At 55.0% G+C, this 15,889-nt stretch overlaps 2 protein-coding genes across 3 annotated transcripts; one reads left to right on the plus strand and one right to left on the minus strand.

The window, feature by feature from the left end:
- Positions 1-559: 559 nt before the first annotated feature.
- On the minus strand, positions 560-3,067 carry B3GALT6 (beta-1,3-galactosyltransferase 6). Its single transcript, XM_027565261.1, has one exon. It carries the CDS (start codon positions 2,970-2,972, stop codon positions 1,983-1,985), a length of 990 nt encoding a protein of 329 aa, XP_027421062.1. The 5' UTR covers positions 2,973-3,067; the 3' UTR covers positions 560-1,982.
- An 87-nt stretch (positions 3,068-3,154) lies between these two features.
- SDF4 (stromal cell derived factor 4) lies at positions 3,155-15,877 on the plus strand. Of its 2 annotated transcripts, none has more exons than XM_027565257.1 (7): positions 3,155-3,267; positions 6,075-6,427; positions 8,351-8,487; positions 8,777-8,890; positions 14,080-14,238; positions 14,439-14,614; positions 15,338-15,877. In XM_027565257.1, exons 2-7 carry the CDS (start codon positions 6,123-6,125, stop codon positions 15,512-15,514), a joined length of 1,068 nt encoding a protein of 355 aa, XP_027421058.1. In that variant the 5' UTR covers positions 3,155-3,267; positions 6,075-6,122; the 3' UTR covers positions 15,515-15,877. The 2 variants fall into 2 exon arrangements, with proteins under 2 accessions (XP_027421058.1, XP_027421059.1); XM_027565258.1 differs by lacking the exon at positions 3,155-3,267 and adding an exon at positions 3,983-4,110.
- Positions 15,878-15,889: the final 12 nt, after the last annotated feature.

The raw sequence follows: 15,889 nt of genomic DNA on the forward strand, positions 1-15,889 counted from the left end.
GTAACCAGAGCCGGGTCGGCGAGTGGGGCCCCTGTGAAGGCAGGAGAAGTGCATTCAGGTCACCAACCGCCAGACCACCCTTCCTTCTGGCCTGAGACCCTGAGTTCTGGATACTCTTCTACCTTTAGACGAGAATAACCAAACCTGCTGCTAAAGGCTGACTGTGCCCCAGACCAGATGCAGGCCCCAACCCCCTGGCTCAGGGTGAGGCAGGGCCCCGCAATAGGGTGACAGTAGAGAGCTCATCCTGGCTCCTCCGCCATAGTGAGGTGGCAAAGTGGCCATCGGCAGAGCAGCAAGAAAGCATCACCAGAACCTGACCATGCTGGCACCCGATTGCAGAATCCCAGCCTTCAGAGCCATGAGACAGCCACCCACACTGTGTGAGCTGCCTGGGCCAAGACACCCGTTCTTAAAATCCACAGCCTGAGAATCGCAGCCAAGGGGCGGGTCAGAGGCGTGTGCCCTCCGTCCAGTTCCCAGTGCCCCAGAGTAAGTTGCAGGCAGGGGGCAGCAGGGTCTGGTTAACAGACAGAAAATGCAGAATCCAGCCAGCTGGGGAGGGGCCTCCATCGCCACTTTATTTGACTTTGGCCATGACTATAGAGCTCTCTCCATATTTAAGGAGGAACAGTGCTGACTCATTGGAAAAGACCCTGATGCTGGGAAAGATTGAAGGCGGGAGAAGGGGATGACAGAGGATGAGATGGTTGGATGGCATCACCGACTTGATGATGGACATGGGTTTGAGCAAGCTTTGGGAGTTGGTGATGGACATGGAAGCCTGGCGTGCAGCAGTCCACGGGGTCGCAAAGTCAGATACAACTGGGCAACTGCAAAACCACCTTCGGGTATGTGCAAAGGTGCTGTGAACACCTGCTGCCCCCAAGGGGATGTACCCCAGCAGGGCTGTGTCAAGACTGACTTTGGAAAACCTTGTCAGTACTTCCAGAAACACCTGCCCTGTGCAGTCATGAGGAAGACTGAAAGAGAAGTGTTTTTAGAGAGAGGCAGTAGGGTCGCCTTCCATGAAAACGGAAGAGAGATAGATACTTCGAATTCTTCCATGTTTCAACACTCGAGCAGCAATGGGTCTACAACTCAAGCTGGAAAAATAGATTAATCCATAAATTCCAAGTTCTGATAGAAAAGTCTTCTCTTAAATAACTTAAAACATACAGACACCCATACACTCCCAACTTAAAACTATTCAAAAGTTACAAAATTTATAAATAAATCACAGGCAAGCTCTGCATTACACGTACCACGAATTCACTTGACACAGACCAAAATACCATGCAAGCTGATTCACACGCAACTGACTTAAATACTAGATGATACGTGACAGACGATACCAGCAGGAGATGCAAGCGATGACCTAACTGCACAAGGTGAAGTAACTTCGGTAAAAACTGTTGGGTTGCATCACACCTTGGGTCTCCAAGTGCCAGGGCCCAGTTTATGCGGTCTTGGCCCTTGGTGCAGGTGGACGGTCAGTACAGTGGCTTCAGGACATAACACTGTCCACTGCCCCAACGGGTTTGGGAATTTTTCTTCGGAGTCAGGTCCTGCAAGTTCTGCCAGGTCCACCCTCTGGCTCCTTGGCCCCAGCCTGGGAGAGGAAGGTAAGTGAATAGGCCCCTTGGGGCTGCCTGCTGAGGATGCCCTCGTCTGATCAAATACTTGAATCGAGAAACAGGACATTTCTGCTTGGACACGATGCTGGTTCCAGACCTAGAACAAGATGCTCTCGGGTGGGCATGGACTGGTTCCTGGGCTTAGGAGTCATCCACCTCGGCGAGGCACCTGCTCGGAATCCCGTTGTCACCAGGTAAACCGGGTCCTCTCGAGGGCCAGCCTCATGCTAAGGACCATGCAGAAGCTGCCAGCTTTGCCAGTGGAAGGCCGACGGAAGGCCTTGCAACACCGCCTAGCGCGGTTGAGACCCTGGCATCCTGTGGGTGCGCGGGCCGACTCGGCCGTCAGGGGATGCCCTCTTTCCTCTGACAGCACTGTGAGGGCGGTGCCGACCAGTCATAGACGTAGGACAGGCGCAGCTGCACCTCGCGCTTGCACAGGCGGCCCTCGTGCGTCAGCGTCCGGTGTTTCTCCAGCATGTCCTCCAGGCTCTGCTTGTGCGTCACCAGGTACTGGTTGTTGCAGCCACGGGACTTGTACTCGGTGTCAAAGCGCGGGTCGTGCTCTCGCTGCACGTCCACTGGCGCTAGCCAGGCGCCCAACGACACGTCTTCGCTGTGCCAGGCACGCAGGTACTCGCGGCTGAGGCGCAGGTAGCGCACCAGGTCGGCAGACAGAACGTAGCCGCCGCCAAGCGCGTAGGGTAGGTAGTAGTCGCACAGCTGCCAGGCGGCCTCACGCCAGCGGCCCCCGGGCCGGACACGGCCACGGCCCGAGAAGAAGCCCCAGTAGAGGCGGCGGCGGCGGGCAGGGTCGCGAGCGCGCAGTTCGGCCAGTACCGCGTCCAGGCGCGCGAACGAGTCATCGTCCGCCTTGAGCACGAACTCGAAGGCCACGTGCTCGTCTAGCCAGGCCAGCATGGCCAGCACCTTGGCCGTGAGGTTCTCGTACGCATCACGCAGCCCAGGCAGCAGCAGTAGGTCGCCGTGCTGAGCCTGCTCCCGCTCCAGGGCACGCCGTTCCTCGTCGCCCAGCCCGCTGGTGCCCACGGCGAAGCGCGCCCACACGTCCCCGGGGCCGCCGCGCCGCGCTGCCAGCCACGTGCTGCGGACCACGCTGCGCCGCTCGGCCGCCCGCGGCGCGCTGGCCACCAGTACGGCCAGGAAGGCGGCGGCGCGCGCCGGGCCGACGGGCGCCGGTGCGGCGGGGCCGGAGAGCGCGGAGTCGGGAGGCGCGGCGCAGCGCGCCAGGTAGAGCAGCGCGACACCGCCCATTGCCAGGCCGCCCAGGCCCAGCGCCGTCCGGTGCCGCCACGCGCGCCGCAGCAGCTTCATTGCTCGGGGAGCGTCGCGGACCGAGGCCGCGCGTGGGGCCGCGCCGCGCCGCCGGGCTACGTGGATCCCCGCGCTGTTTTCATTGGCCGCCCCGGAAAGCTGTGAGGCCGCTTCCGCCCAGGGAAAAGATGGCTGCGCGGGCGTCGGCGTGGGGAGGTCGCGCCGCTCGCACCGCCCCCCACCCGACCCGCCTCTTCCCGGAAGAAAGATGGCTGCGGCCTAAGCGGAGGCCCGTTGGAGGCGTAGCGGGCGCTCAGGCCGCGCTCGCGGATCCTGGGTGAGGGGAGGGAGGCCGGTGAGTGAGGGCCGCAGGGCATGACAGCCCCCGCCCGGCCCCGGGGCGGCGGGAAGGGGACGCGCAGGCCGACTGGGCCTCGGACGGCCCGTAGCTACCGCCGACCGGGCCCCTCGGATGCCTGGGTCGGGGGTCGGTGGAGCGGGGTCAGGGGTCGCGGCCCCGCCGTGCTGGGGGTAGGGAGCATCCTATCCGCCTGAAGCCTGGGACACCCGGCTCGGCCTGGGCCAGTCGTTGCCAACACCGTGTGCGACTCCTGAAGCCTGGGACGGATCTATTAAAAAAAATCGTTTGCGTTTTAACGACAATGGTCTTAGCTGTTAAACAGAGTGGGCCCCAGGGGTGTTCAGGAGCCCAGGGTGGGTCCCCCAGTCTGTAGGGCAGCCCCTGCTCTGAAATCCCTTCACCTGGGGCGGGAGAGAAGTGAGCGACTGACTCCTGTGCTCAACAAGGTGCAAAACAAGGTGTTGTGAACCAAGAGGAGGACGTCTACGGAATCTCCTGATACCTACCTGGTCATTTACGCTTTGTAAATGCAAAATATCAAGTAAATAACACCCCGTGTACGACCATCAAGATAAAGCAGAGTCTGGGATTGACGTTCTTTCCAGAAGTGAAGTCCAGTCTGTTTGGACAGGACACCTGTGTGTTTATGGCCCTGAGTCACGAGGGCGGTGTTTAGGTCAGCAGGAAGTTGTCTTGGTTTGCTCAGGAATTCCGGAAACGTACAGATGGTGGAGGAGTGGAAAGGCCTGCTGCGTGGACAGTGCTCTCAGAGGGGGACAAACTGCAATTCCAGAAGACACGGTTGAGGGCACAGTGGCAGCACAGAGTGCACAGCTGGTGGGTTCTGGTGAGGAGGGTTCAGGTCCTCTCAAACATGGAAAGAGGGACGTAAGGCTGCCCGTCCGTGAGACAGTTTCCCCTCCAAGGAATGAGCCAGCTGAGCCAGGAGAGCAGGATCTTGTCCAGGGGTCCAGGTAGCACCTGGGCCCAGAGAACATGAAACCAACAGACACGTCTTTAGTAAGTGGAGGTTCTTTCTGGGGCAGAAAGAATTCAGTGATCCCCAGGGTGACAGGTGAGGAAAGAGTTTATAGTGTAAGACGTTTATGAGAGATACAAGCAGGTAGGCAAGGGGACTCTGCCCCGAGAATTAAGCTACTACATTTTTATAGCCAAAGGACAGTGGGGAGGGAGAGAAGACCATCTTTTTCCTCATTCTTGAGTAGACGCCACTCCTTCATCATCAGCTCCTCCTCCATGTTGGGCAGGGACCTTCTTGTTCCTAGCTGGTCAAACTGTCCTATCCCTGCGTGGTTAAGCTGCCCTGTCCCCTGTGGTCACGCTGCCCTGAACCTGCATGGTCAAACTGGAGCTGTCCTGGTGCAGTGGGACTGAGTAAAAAGGGGGTAACTTAAGTATGGTAAATCATCTCAAGTTTCAGTATAATGTGACCTTTCTCTTATATTTTTGTTTATAGTGAGCACAGAGGAGCTTGTCCTAGGAATCATTAACTTCTTGACCTTGCCAGGCAGGATGTGGGTCTTATTCCACCATTGTTTTATTGCTTTGGGGCTTGTCTTGTGCTTCTGTTGCACGGTTTTGTTGCTGAGCAAGACTGCTTGGTTTTGTGGTTAGGCAGACCTGTTCTCTTGAGTAATCATTAACTTACAGGGGTCTCCCATACTTTTTCGTTTACTTATGATACCTTAGTGGGATTAACTATTTAATTACCTGCTTTGTCTCTTTATTCTGCCCTCGTCAGGGTGACGTGCAGAGGTGTCCCCCTGCCAGGGGAGCTGTTAGCCAGGAGCACATAGGACAGAAAAGAGGCATCAGAGAAACAAGTGTCTGCCGGCCAGGGAGAGCCCGTGGCCCTGGCCTCCGTCATGCTGAGGCCAGCACAGGGGTCTCCTTGATCTGGTGATGGGCACTGTGGTTCAGGAACCCTTTGTGCCTCAACTTGGCTGCCAGCGGCACTCTGGCTTGGGGAGCTTCCCTCTGCTGCTCCCTTGCAAGCCTGCTGGAGGGGGCCTCTGAGGCACCTGGAAGGGCCAGAAGGTGTTTGCCTGGTGGACAGGCTCCAAGAGGAACACGTCGAAGGGCACGGAGTCCTGCGGTGGGAGGGACCCTGGAGCAAGGACGTGTGTGTATTATGTGTGCGTGTGAGCACATGTGGGTGTATGTGTGTAGGTATGTATGTATATGTGTGCGCATGTGTATATGAACGTGTGTGTACACGGAGATGGCGAGTGGGAGGGGTGGCTCCCTGCCTGGTGGTTTGGATTCTGCTGGCCCCAGGTGTCACAGAGCCTTGGGGCAGGAGCCTGAGGCTGAGGAGCTCTGGTGCCTTAGTTCTGGTCCCGGGGCTTGAGTGCTGAGCTGGCATCTGGAGTGTGAGTTGTGACTCTGGGGTCAGCTTCTTTGCCAGCAAGTTGAGACTGACTGTGCTAGGCACTGGGCTGTGGGCCTGAGGGGGGACAGGGCTAGTGATGCAGGGTGTACCTCGAGAAGGGAGTAGGAACTGAAGAAAAGGGAAAACAGGACGTCCAGCACGGGCCCTGGAAACTGAGGACTTGTATTTCGTGTTACCAAGTAAGCACCTCTTTAGCCAAGCATTTGCTGGTACGGGCTCTGGATCCTCCTGTAAACCTTGAAGGGCTAGTCGGGGCCCGGCCGCCTCAGGCTCTTCTCCGCGGGCAGCTGTGCTGGACGAGCCGCAGAGCCTCCTGCAGTGCCTGAGGTGGTGGGTGGCTGTGGTCACCACCTCCCCGCTTCCTTACCTACCCCCTCTCTCTCCGCAGCTCCTGGCCACGCTTGCAGCCTGTCCCGCAGCACAGACCCCGGCGGCCATGGCCTCCAGGCAAGCTCCCCTCTGTGGCCTGGCTCCTTGCTGCCTCTGGCTCCTGGGTGTTGTCCTTCTGATGAATGCGTCCGCCCGGCCTGCCAACCACTCGTCTGCTCGAGAGAGAGCAGGCAATAGGGAGGAAAATGAGATCCTGCCCCCGGACCACCTGAATGGGGTGAAGCTGGAGATGGATGGGCACCTCAACAAAGATTTCCACCAGGAGGTCTTCCTGGGCAAGGACATGGATGACTTTGAGGAGGACGCAGAGCCTCGAAAGAGCCGGAGGAAGCTGATGGTCATCTTCTCCAAGTAGGTGTCAGCGGGAGCTGCGGGGAGCATGGGAGTGGCTGGCCTCAGCCCCTCTGTTGGACCCCCCTAGTTTTGCACCAAGTCCCCACTTGGTGCTGTGTTGTGGAGGTACAGCCCTAACACGTGCTCTTGGGAAGTTGGCAGCATTTGAACCATGGATGTGCAGCCCTGAGCTGTGCACTGTGCCCACCCAGGGGTGGGAGTGGGGTTCAGGTCATGGGGAACCCCCCAGGTTGTGGGGAAATGCAGAAACTGGCCTCTAAGGGACTGAGTGTCCTGGGGCTGACCAGATGTGCTCTAGCCCCGTCCGTCCACACTGTACATTTTTGTTATACATCCTGTGTCTGGCGGGGTTGTTGTGGGGCGGGGGGTGTCTAGCCTGCATTTACCTTCTTGCTCAGACTCCCCACACACCCATGTCTCCCATGTGGGGCCCCGTGTTTTTGGCACATGTCAACTGCTGTCTCCTCGCCTGTCCCCGCCCAGACCAGAGCAAACAAGAAGTCTCAGGACCTAGTTTTGAGCAAGCAGAAGTAATGTTGCCACAGCACTTCTTAAGCAAGGTTTTTATTTTGGGAGCAGTTTTAGATTTACAGAAAAGTTGCAAACTGAGGCACATTTGTGGAAACTAAAACACGATAGCACTCCGTTACTGTTCCCGATACTCCAGGCTTCAGGTCGCATGCTGCTCCAGGGTCCTCCTTCTGCCCTGGATCCCATCCAGGATCCTACCTTTTCGTGGCCTTGACAGCTATGAGGAGGACTCCTCAAGTGTTTGTTGCATGTCCCTGATTTGGGGTTTGTCTGCTGTGTTTTCTCCTGGTTGGACAGGGGTTGTGGGTTTTTGGAAAGAAGATCGCAGAAATGAGGTGGCTCTCTTGTCACATCACATCAGGGCACCTGACGTTTGAACGACATCTTGGGGGCTGTATGCCTGGTCACCTGGCTCAGGTGGTGTCTGCCAAGGAGAGTTGCAGTCTGCGGTCTCTTTGGCAGCCACTCAGGGAGAGGAAGCCTACCCTGCTGGGGGTGGGAGCTAAGCTCAGGGAAGACCCACCATGTGGTCTGGAATTCCATGAGGAGGACGGACTTGTGGGTGTGTGTCTGCACTCTGGAGGGGACCCAGCTCCGTGCTGTTTGTCTGGCTACTTCCCTGTTCCAGCCTTGGCTGCTCATCCGTTCCAGCCTTGGCCACCAGGACGTCATCAACCCCCAGCTCCTTGTTTTGAGCACTTCCTCCCTTCCTCACACTGCCAGCCACTAGAGCTTCACTTCCTCATGTAATGTTCCTGCCGCAGTTCTCCAAGGAGCGCTAGTTTATTTCTTTGGAGAGTGGGATTTAGAGATGAGGAACCATCTCTAAATGGGTGTGGGCATTGCTGCTGGGGTGTCATTGCTTGTAGTCCTCTCCATGGACTTGATAACATATCTGTGCATGCTAACCTGTGTGTACATTTGTGTGCACCAACTCACACGTGTGTGTTCTGACCCACGTCCATGGGTGTGCATTAGCCATGTACACACTCACATCTGCACACCTCTTGACACACCTGCATCTACAGCTGTTTCTTTGTCTTCCTGGCTGTATCTGTGTGTCAACTTGACTTTCTTCTGGTGTCTGAAATCCAGTCCTGTTACTGGGGCTCATCGGGCTTGCGTCCCAAGTGTGTGGTCCGAAGAACTGGGTTGATAAGTCTCCCCATCCTGTAGCAAGGTGGTCCCAAGACTGATGGTGTAGGGCCAGGCACACTGCCCAGCATGCTCCCTAATTCCCCCAAATCTACTCAGCTTTTCCTGTGTGCCCGTCGGGTGGGGTGTGTTACTGTTGGTGGTGGTTTCATTCTATCTGTGGAGCCCCTCTGGCCGTCCTTCTGTCTGTCGGGGTCCTGGAGGCCTCGTCTGACACAGCCTGTGGGCCCGCAGGGTGGATTTGAACACCGACAGGAGGATCAGTGCCAAGGAGATGCAGAAGTGGATCATGCAGAAGACGGCTGAGCACTTCCAGGAGGCTGTTGCTGAGAGCAGGGCGCACTTCCGAGCTGTGGACCCCGATGGTGACGGTATGGGCAGCCCATGGCCTGACCCTGAGGGGCCTGAGGCTGCTGGCAGAGGACAGCTCATGGGCAGGGGTGGGGCTCCAGGATGAGGTGGGGGGTGGCCACTGGCTGTGCAGATGAGGATCCCACAGCTGGGCTCAGGGATGAAACTTGAAGCTGGTGCTTTGCTGCTTCTGCCTCTATAGCTGCCCGTGACACAAGGATTTTTGACCAATGGCTTAAAATAACTAAAATTCTCTTTTTAAAAAAGGTTCCTTGTTAAAGCTCCTAACAGGTTGGTCTGCTCTTTCAGGCCACGTATCTTGGGATGAGTACAAGGTGAAGTTTTTGGCGACCAAAGGCCACAATGAAAGAGAAGTTGCTGAAAAGATAAAGAATAAGTGGGACCTGAACATCGATGAGGAGAGTGAGTGCTCGGCTCCCACAGCTGGCGTAGCGCCGAGACAGTGCAGGTGCCGGGTGGGGCGTGGGTGAGACGTGGCCACAGCCCGTGTTCCTGCAGGGCCTTTAGGCAGAGCCTCCAGGACCCTCAGGCATGGTGCAGGGGAGGCGCAGGGACAGACGGCAGCCTCTAGTGGCTTGAGCTCTGGGGAGGAGGTGGCAGAGGTACCAGAGCACTGGGAAGCAGGTCTTGGCCAGGACTAGTCCTCAACCCTGGACGAGGTCTGACCCCGAGAGTCGGTGAGGTTGTGGGGGTGCTTGCCCATGGTGCCTGGCGACTGTGGTACTGAGTGTGGTGACAGATGTAACTCTCCCCTTAGCTTTTCAGAGAAGTTCCTCTAAAAACCTGTCTCACTGATAACACAATTTGATGCCTGTTAGCTGAGTTCTGAAGCAGCACTGAAGCATTCTTAGGACGTTTAGCGGTTGCTGTGTTCAGCGCTGCCCTCCCATCCCTCCCTGGGGGTTTGTTCGCAGCCAGGTGTCGGGTTCAGCTCGATGGGCATTATCAGAGCGTGGCGCGCCACCTGTGGTCTCCTATTCGGTCTTTCCTCGGCACGTCATCCCCGCCGTTGTCATCCAGTGTGTTGTCTTCTCTTGATGGACTTTCTCTGGCGTGTTGCTGAGATGTTCCCTGTTTGTCTTGTACCCACCTGGCCGTCGGGGTTGAGTGTATCATGGCCTCCTGCAGGTGTCTGTGGCCCTGCCGGCCTCTGCTTCATGAGGGCCACTGTTGCTGTGTTCTGTATTTGTATTCGCACTGTGGGCACCACTGTTCTTCGTCAGGGTTGGTGTTTCTAGGACTGGACTCCCTTCTTTGCCACTGAGTGTGTGATCCATGCCTTCTTTCTGTTTGCACTTGCTCTTTTTTTTTTTTTTTTTAAGGTTTATTGTTATTATTTTAAAATACTTACTTGGCTGTGCCGGGTCTTGGTTGCAGCACATGGGGATCTTTGATCTTTGCTGTGACTTGCAAGATCTTTTGTTGTAGCATCTGGGATCTGGTTCCCCCTCCAGAGATCAATCCCAGGCCCCCTGCATTGGGAGCACAGAGTTGTAGCCACTGGACCAGGGAAGTTCCTCTTTAGTTTCTAATTCCCAGTTCCACTTGTTCTTGCTGATGTGTAGGAAAGTGACTGGCTTCTCTGTCTGCCTTCCATCCTGCAGCCTTGCTGTACTTGCTCAGTGGTTCCAGGAGTTTCTTGTCTATTTTTTGAGGTTTTCTTCATAGGCAGATGTGACATTGTTGCACAAAGGTAGTGTATTTCCTCTTTGCCATTCATTGTCCCTTTTATTCCTTTTCTTGTCCTAATGCATCAGGACTTCCAGTTCAGTGTTGAAAAGCAGTGGTGAGAAGGACCATCCTTGCCTTAAATCTGATGTTAGTGGGAAAGCTTTGAGTTTCTCACCATTAATTATTAGTATGATCTTAGCTGTAGAGTTTTTGTGGATGTTCTTTATGAAGGTGATGAGTCCCCTCTGTTCCTAGTCTACTGAGAGTGTTCATGAATGGATTTTGTCATATGCTTTTTGCATTGTCATTGTTGTTCAGTTGCTAAGTCGTGTCTGACTCTTTGCGACCCATAGATTGGTGCACACCAGGCTTCCCTGTGCTTCACTGTCTCCTGGAGCGTACTTAAACTCATGTCCATAGAGTCCATGATGCCGTCCAACCAACTCATCCTCTGTCACCCTCCTTCTCTTGCCCTCAGTTTTTCCCAGCATCAGAGTCTTTCCCAATGTGTCAGCTCTTTGCATCAAGTGGCCAAAGTATTGGTGCTTTGGCATCAGTCCTTCCAATGAATTTTCAGGGTCGATTTCCTTTAGGATTGACTGGTTTGATCTGCTTGCTGTCCAAGGGACTCTCAAGAGTCTTCTCCAACACCATAATTCAAAAGCATCAATTCTTCGGCGCTCAGCCTTCTTTTTGGTCCAACTCTCACATCCATACACAACTATTGGAAAAACCATAGCTTTGACTACATGGACCTTTGTTGGGAAAGTAATGTTTCTGCTTTTTAATATGCTGTCTAGGTTTGTCATAGTTTTTCTTCCAAGGAGCAAGTGTCTTTTAATTTTGTGGCTACAGTCACTGTCCACAGTGATTTTGGAGTCCAGGAAAAACAAAATCTGCCACTGTTTCCACTGTTTCCCCAGCTATTTTCCATGAAGTGATGGGACTGGATGCCAGGATCTTAGTTTTTTGAATGTTGAGTTTTAAGCCATCTTTTTCACTCTCCTCTTTCACTCTCATCAAGGGGCTCTTCAGTTCCTTTTTACTTTCTGCCCTTAGAGTGGTATCATCTGCATATCGGAGGTTGTTGATATTTCTTTTGGCAATCTTGATTCCAGCTTGTGATTCATCCAGCCTGGCATTTCTCATGATGTATCTTGCATAGAAGTTAAATAAGCAGGGTGACAATATACAGCCTTGACATACTCCTTTCCCAATTTTGAACCAGTCTGTTGGTCCATGTCTGGTTCTAACTGTTGCTTCTTGATATGTGTACAGGTTTCTCAGCAGTCAGGTAAGGTGGTCTGGTATTCCCATCTTTATAAGAATTTTCCAGTCTATTGTGATCCACATAGTCAAAGGCTTTGGTGTAGTCAATGAAGCAGAAGTAGATATTTCTCTGGAATTCTTTTGCTTTTTCTATGATCCAGTGGCTGTTGGCAATTTGATTTCTGGTTCTTCTGCCTTTTTAAAATTTAGCTTGTACACCTGGAAGTTCTTGGTTCACATACTGTTGAAGCCTAGCCTGAAGGATTGTGAGCATTACCTTGCTAGCGTGTGAAATGAGTGTAATTGTGCGGTAGTTTGAACATTCTTTGGCATTGCCCTTTGTTGGGATTGACCTTTTCTAGTCCTGTGGGCACTGCTGAGTTTTCCAAATTTGCTGGCATCTATTGATAGGATTGGAGAAGGCAGTAGCACCCCACTCCAGTACTCTTGCCTGGAAAATCCCATGGGCAGAGGAGCCTGGTGGGCTGCAGTCCATGGGGTTGCTAGGAGTCGGATACGACTGAGCGACTTCACTTTTCACTTTTCACTTTCATGCATTGGAGAAGGAAATGGCAACCCACTCCAGTGTTCTTGCCTGGAGAATCCCAGGGACGGGGGAGCCTGGTGGGCTGCCATCTATGGGGTCGCACAGAGTCAGACACGACTGAAGCGGCTTAGCAGCAGCAGCAGCAGCATTGATAGGATCATGTGATTTTTCTTCATTAGCCTGTTGATGTGAATATCAATTGAGTTTCAGATGTTGAACCAACCTTGCCTACCTGGAATAAATCTGACTTGGATTGTAATCTTTGTGTGCATTGTTGGGTTTGATCTGCTAATATTTTGTTGAGTGTTTTGCGTTTGTATTCATGTGAAATCTGGTCTGTAGATTTCTTTTCTTGTTGTGTGCTTTCTACGTTTGTTGTTAGGACCTCATAGAGTGAGTCAAGCAGTGTTCCCTCTGCTCTCTCTTGGAAGAGGTTGTGGAGATTGCTGTGGCTTCCTCCTCACATCTTTTGGAGAACTCACCTGTGAACTGCCCTTGAGGCTTGGTCTCTCCAAAGCATTTTATTTTTTCATGGGCTACATGAAGTTTAGCTTTATTTTGTGAGCCAGTCTGTCTTTGTAATACATGAGATAAGCTCATTACTGTTTCTATTTCTTTTTTTTCCCTTTCATCTTTCCGTCTGCTGATGTGGGGTTTAGAGACCTCGCTTTCCTTTTTTCAGCAGTCATATGACCCCATATGGCTGCCTGACAGGTGTGAAGGGGGTGCCCGGCTTTGCAGGTGTGCCCATGAGGGCTGCTTGTTGTGGGCAGGGGTTTGTATCTTATAGCTTTACTTTTTCCTGCTCATACGGATGACACCCGTTTAACTTAACAGAGTACAAGTTGAGAGCGTTTCAGCCTGTTCCTGGGCGGAATAGATGCCCGCTTCCTGTGCAGGTGATGCCACCCAGGATTTTTGGCTCTGCTGTTTTTTTTAAACCTTATTTTTTCCTATTTTTATATGTCTCCATTTTGTGTTTCCATTGTTTTCCTGTGGTTCAGACAGTCCCCTGAAAGGTGTCCTTTAGAGGTGACTGGGGGCCTGGTCCTCCTGCTAGCATTGGAGATTTGGCGCTGGCTTCTCAGGCAGCTGCCAGTCATCTCTGCCTGGTTGTCCTCAGCACCCTTTCCTGAGGTGTGTGTGGGTCGGGATGTGTCCTTCCTGGATCTAGAAGTTGTGGAGTCTCTGTCTGCACAGCCCTCAGCTGACTCCCCTGTGCTCGTGTGTCTAGGCGGGGGTGTGCAGATCTGGGGATCAGAAGTGAAGAGCAGAGTCGGGGTGCCCGGAGGCCCTAGAGTGCGTCGGGGGAGGGCTGAGTGGTGAGCCCCTGTGGGTCCCCAAGGCTGCTGTCCCAGTGCACCCAGACGGGCTCCTTCCAGGCCTCCAGCCGGTGCTGCCAGGTCCCTGCTCCTGGCCACTGCTCTCCAGTCTCTGTCTCCTCCTGCACGAGGACACCTGAGCTGAGGGCCCACCTGAATCCCAGTGGTCTCACCTTAAGACCTTCACCAATTATGTCGGCAAAGACCTTCTTTCCAAATCAGGTCTCGTTTGCAGGCTTTGGGTGTGCTGTGCTTGCTTTTCCCCCTCCCCCGCTGGACACGCAGATCATTGCCAACCACTGGCCCCCAAGGTCCCCGCTCCCTGCATTGGGCCTTCTCATGGCAGGGGGAGTGAGTTCGCTTGTGGGACACATGACTCATCTCTGGAGACTGGGTTTTCCTTCAGAGCACTGCCCAGTGAACAGGAGGAAACGGAAGGGAATCAAGCTGTGCCTTTGTTCCTGCAGAGCTGGCGGCCCACTGCAGTTTTTCTATTGCCCAGGAGCGAGTAGGGGTGGGGCTGCGTTGGGGTGGGGGGGGTCTGTGTCTGAAGGGGTCTATGTCCGGGTTGGGGGGCCTGTTCAGTTGAGAGTTTGCGTCTGCGTCTTGGAGGCCTGGGCATCTGTTCTCTGGGGGCTGAGTTCCTGTCTGAGGGCCAAGTCCTTGTCCTAGCACCTCTGTGTCCTGAGCTGCCCCCTTCTCTTGGGCTGTGTATCTCAGAACTTTCCAGATGTCCGCAGTGGTCCTGTGTGCCTGGGTCCTCACGGACACACCTCTCTCAGCACAGGAAGTCCTGGAGAACCTCAAAGACCGCTGGTATCAGGCGGACAATCCGCCCCCGGACCTGCTGCTGACGGAGAGCGAGTTCCTGTCGTTCCTGCACCCTGAGCACAGCCGCGGCATGCTGCAGTTCATGGTCAAGGAGATCATCCGGGACCTGGGTGAGGCCTGGCCGCGGAGGTCAGCCTGGGCCGGTCCTAGACTGGGTGGCCTGGGGGACTGTGTGCTCGCTGTTCTCGGTCACGCGGGAGACCACACAGACTGAAAACCTGGTGGCAAAGCCCCATTCGTTGAGTTTCTCCCGAGTGGCCTTGGTGTCCTGTGCCCACTGGAGTCTGACATCTGCCCTCCTGTCCCACAGACCAGGATGGTGACAAGAAGCTCTCGCTGTCTGAGTTCATCTCTCTGCCCGTGGGCACCGTGGAGAACCAGCAGGGCCAAGATGTTGACGACAGCTGGGTGCGGGATAGGAAGAGAGAGTTCGAGGAGCTGATTGACGCCAACCACGATGGGATTGTGACCATGGCGGAGCTGGAGGTGTGTGCAGGGCCATCCTGTGCTGGGAGGCAGAGTTGGTCTGGCTGTGGCTGGGCACTGGTCAGGGGAACTGGAGCCTCTGAGCTGGGCTGTGCAGCCGATGTCATGGGCTTCCCTTCTTGGGCCCGGGTGTGCTGTCCCCCGTGGGGAGTCTGGCCAGACTCTGGAGCAGGAGGGCTGTGCACAGGCTGGACCCACTGCCTGCCCATCAGTGTCTTTGCTGGTGTCGTGTGTAGGTGCTGCATGGGCTTGTTTCCTCCCGTGGCTGGATGAGTCATTGCATTTTATTCCAGAATCCCCTCACCCCTGCTCATAGCTGGCAGGATGTCTGGTTTGGGAACTCCTGCCCATCAGCACTCCTGTCCTGGCGGTTGTTGTGCATGTGCCCTGCTCCGGGGCTTCCCTTTCCCCTGCCTTTCTGTGGCTGGACACCCTGATATGGGCAGGGAGGTTCCCACACAGGTGGAGGCTACCTGGCCCTGAGCCACTTCCAACCTGGTGCCCGCCTTCCAGAACAGGCCCACCTCCTTGCTCTGCAGCTTCCGTCCTACCAGCCAATGGGTATTACAGACCAGGCTCTGCCTACTGTAGCCAAGGCGCAGGTGCCCCATGAGTGCAGGGTGTCCTCAGGGGGGACTTGGCTGGGTGTGGCCTGAACATGAAGAGATGCCCCTGGCCCGGAGGGGTTTGGGGTGCGTCGGGGCTGAGCCGCTGCCCTTGCAGGACTACATGGACCCCATGAACGAATTCAGCGCCCTCAATGAGGCCAAGCAGATGATCGCTATCGCTGATGAGAACCAGAATCACTACCTGGAGCCCGAGGAGGTGCTCAAGTACAGTGAGTTCTTCACAGGCAGCAAGCTGGTGGACTATGCCCGCAGCGTGCACGAGGAGTTCTGAGCCACCACCGCGCCCCCCGCCCCCTTCCTGCCCCCGCAGCACCCCGCGGGCTGCCCGCACCCTGATTCCAGTGTAATCGCTGCATCTCACTTCTGAGAACTCAGAGCCCCGCTGCCGGAGGCACTGACCACATCAGGGCGGCAGGCTCCCCCACCGTGGGAAACGACAAAGTTCCTGCCGTTCCCTCGAAAACTGAAAGGTGAAGCTTTGCTGGAAACCGGCAGCCAGTGGCCGGGGTGGGGCGGGGTGCTGGGTGGGGCTGTGAGAGCCGCCGGCCCATGGCCTTCAGTCTCTGAGGAGCATGAATATTGGTGACAGGAATCACATTAATTTACTTCAAAATATAGTTGCCTTTTTCTCTCAGCTTCATTTTTT

This window comes from Bos indicus x Bos taurus, chromosome 16, assembly GCF_003369695.1.
Source record: "Bos indicus x Bos taurus breed Angus x Brahman F1 hybrid chromosome 16, Bos_hybrid_MaternalHap_v2.0, whole genome shotgun sequence".
Lineage (NCBI taxonomy): Eukaryota > Metazoa > Chordata > Mammalia > Artiodactyla > Bovidae > Bos > Bos indicus x Bos taurus.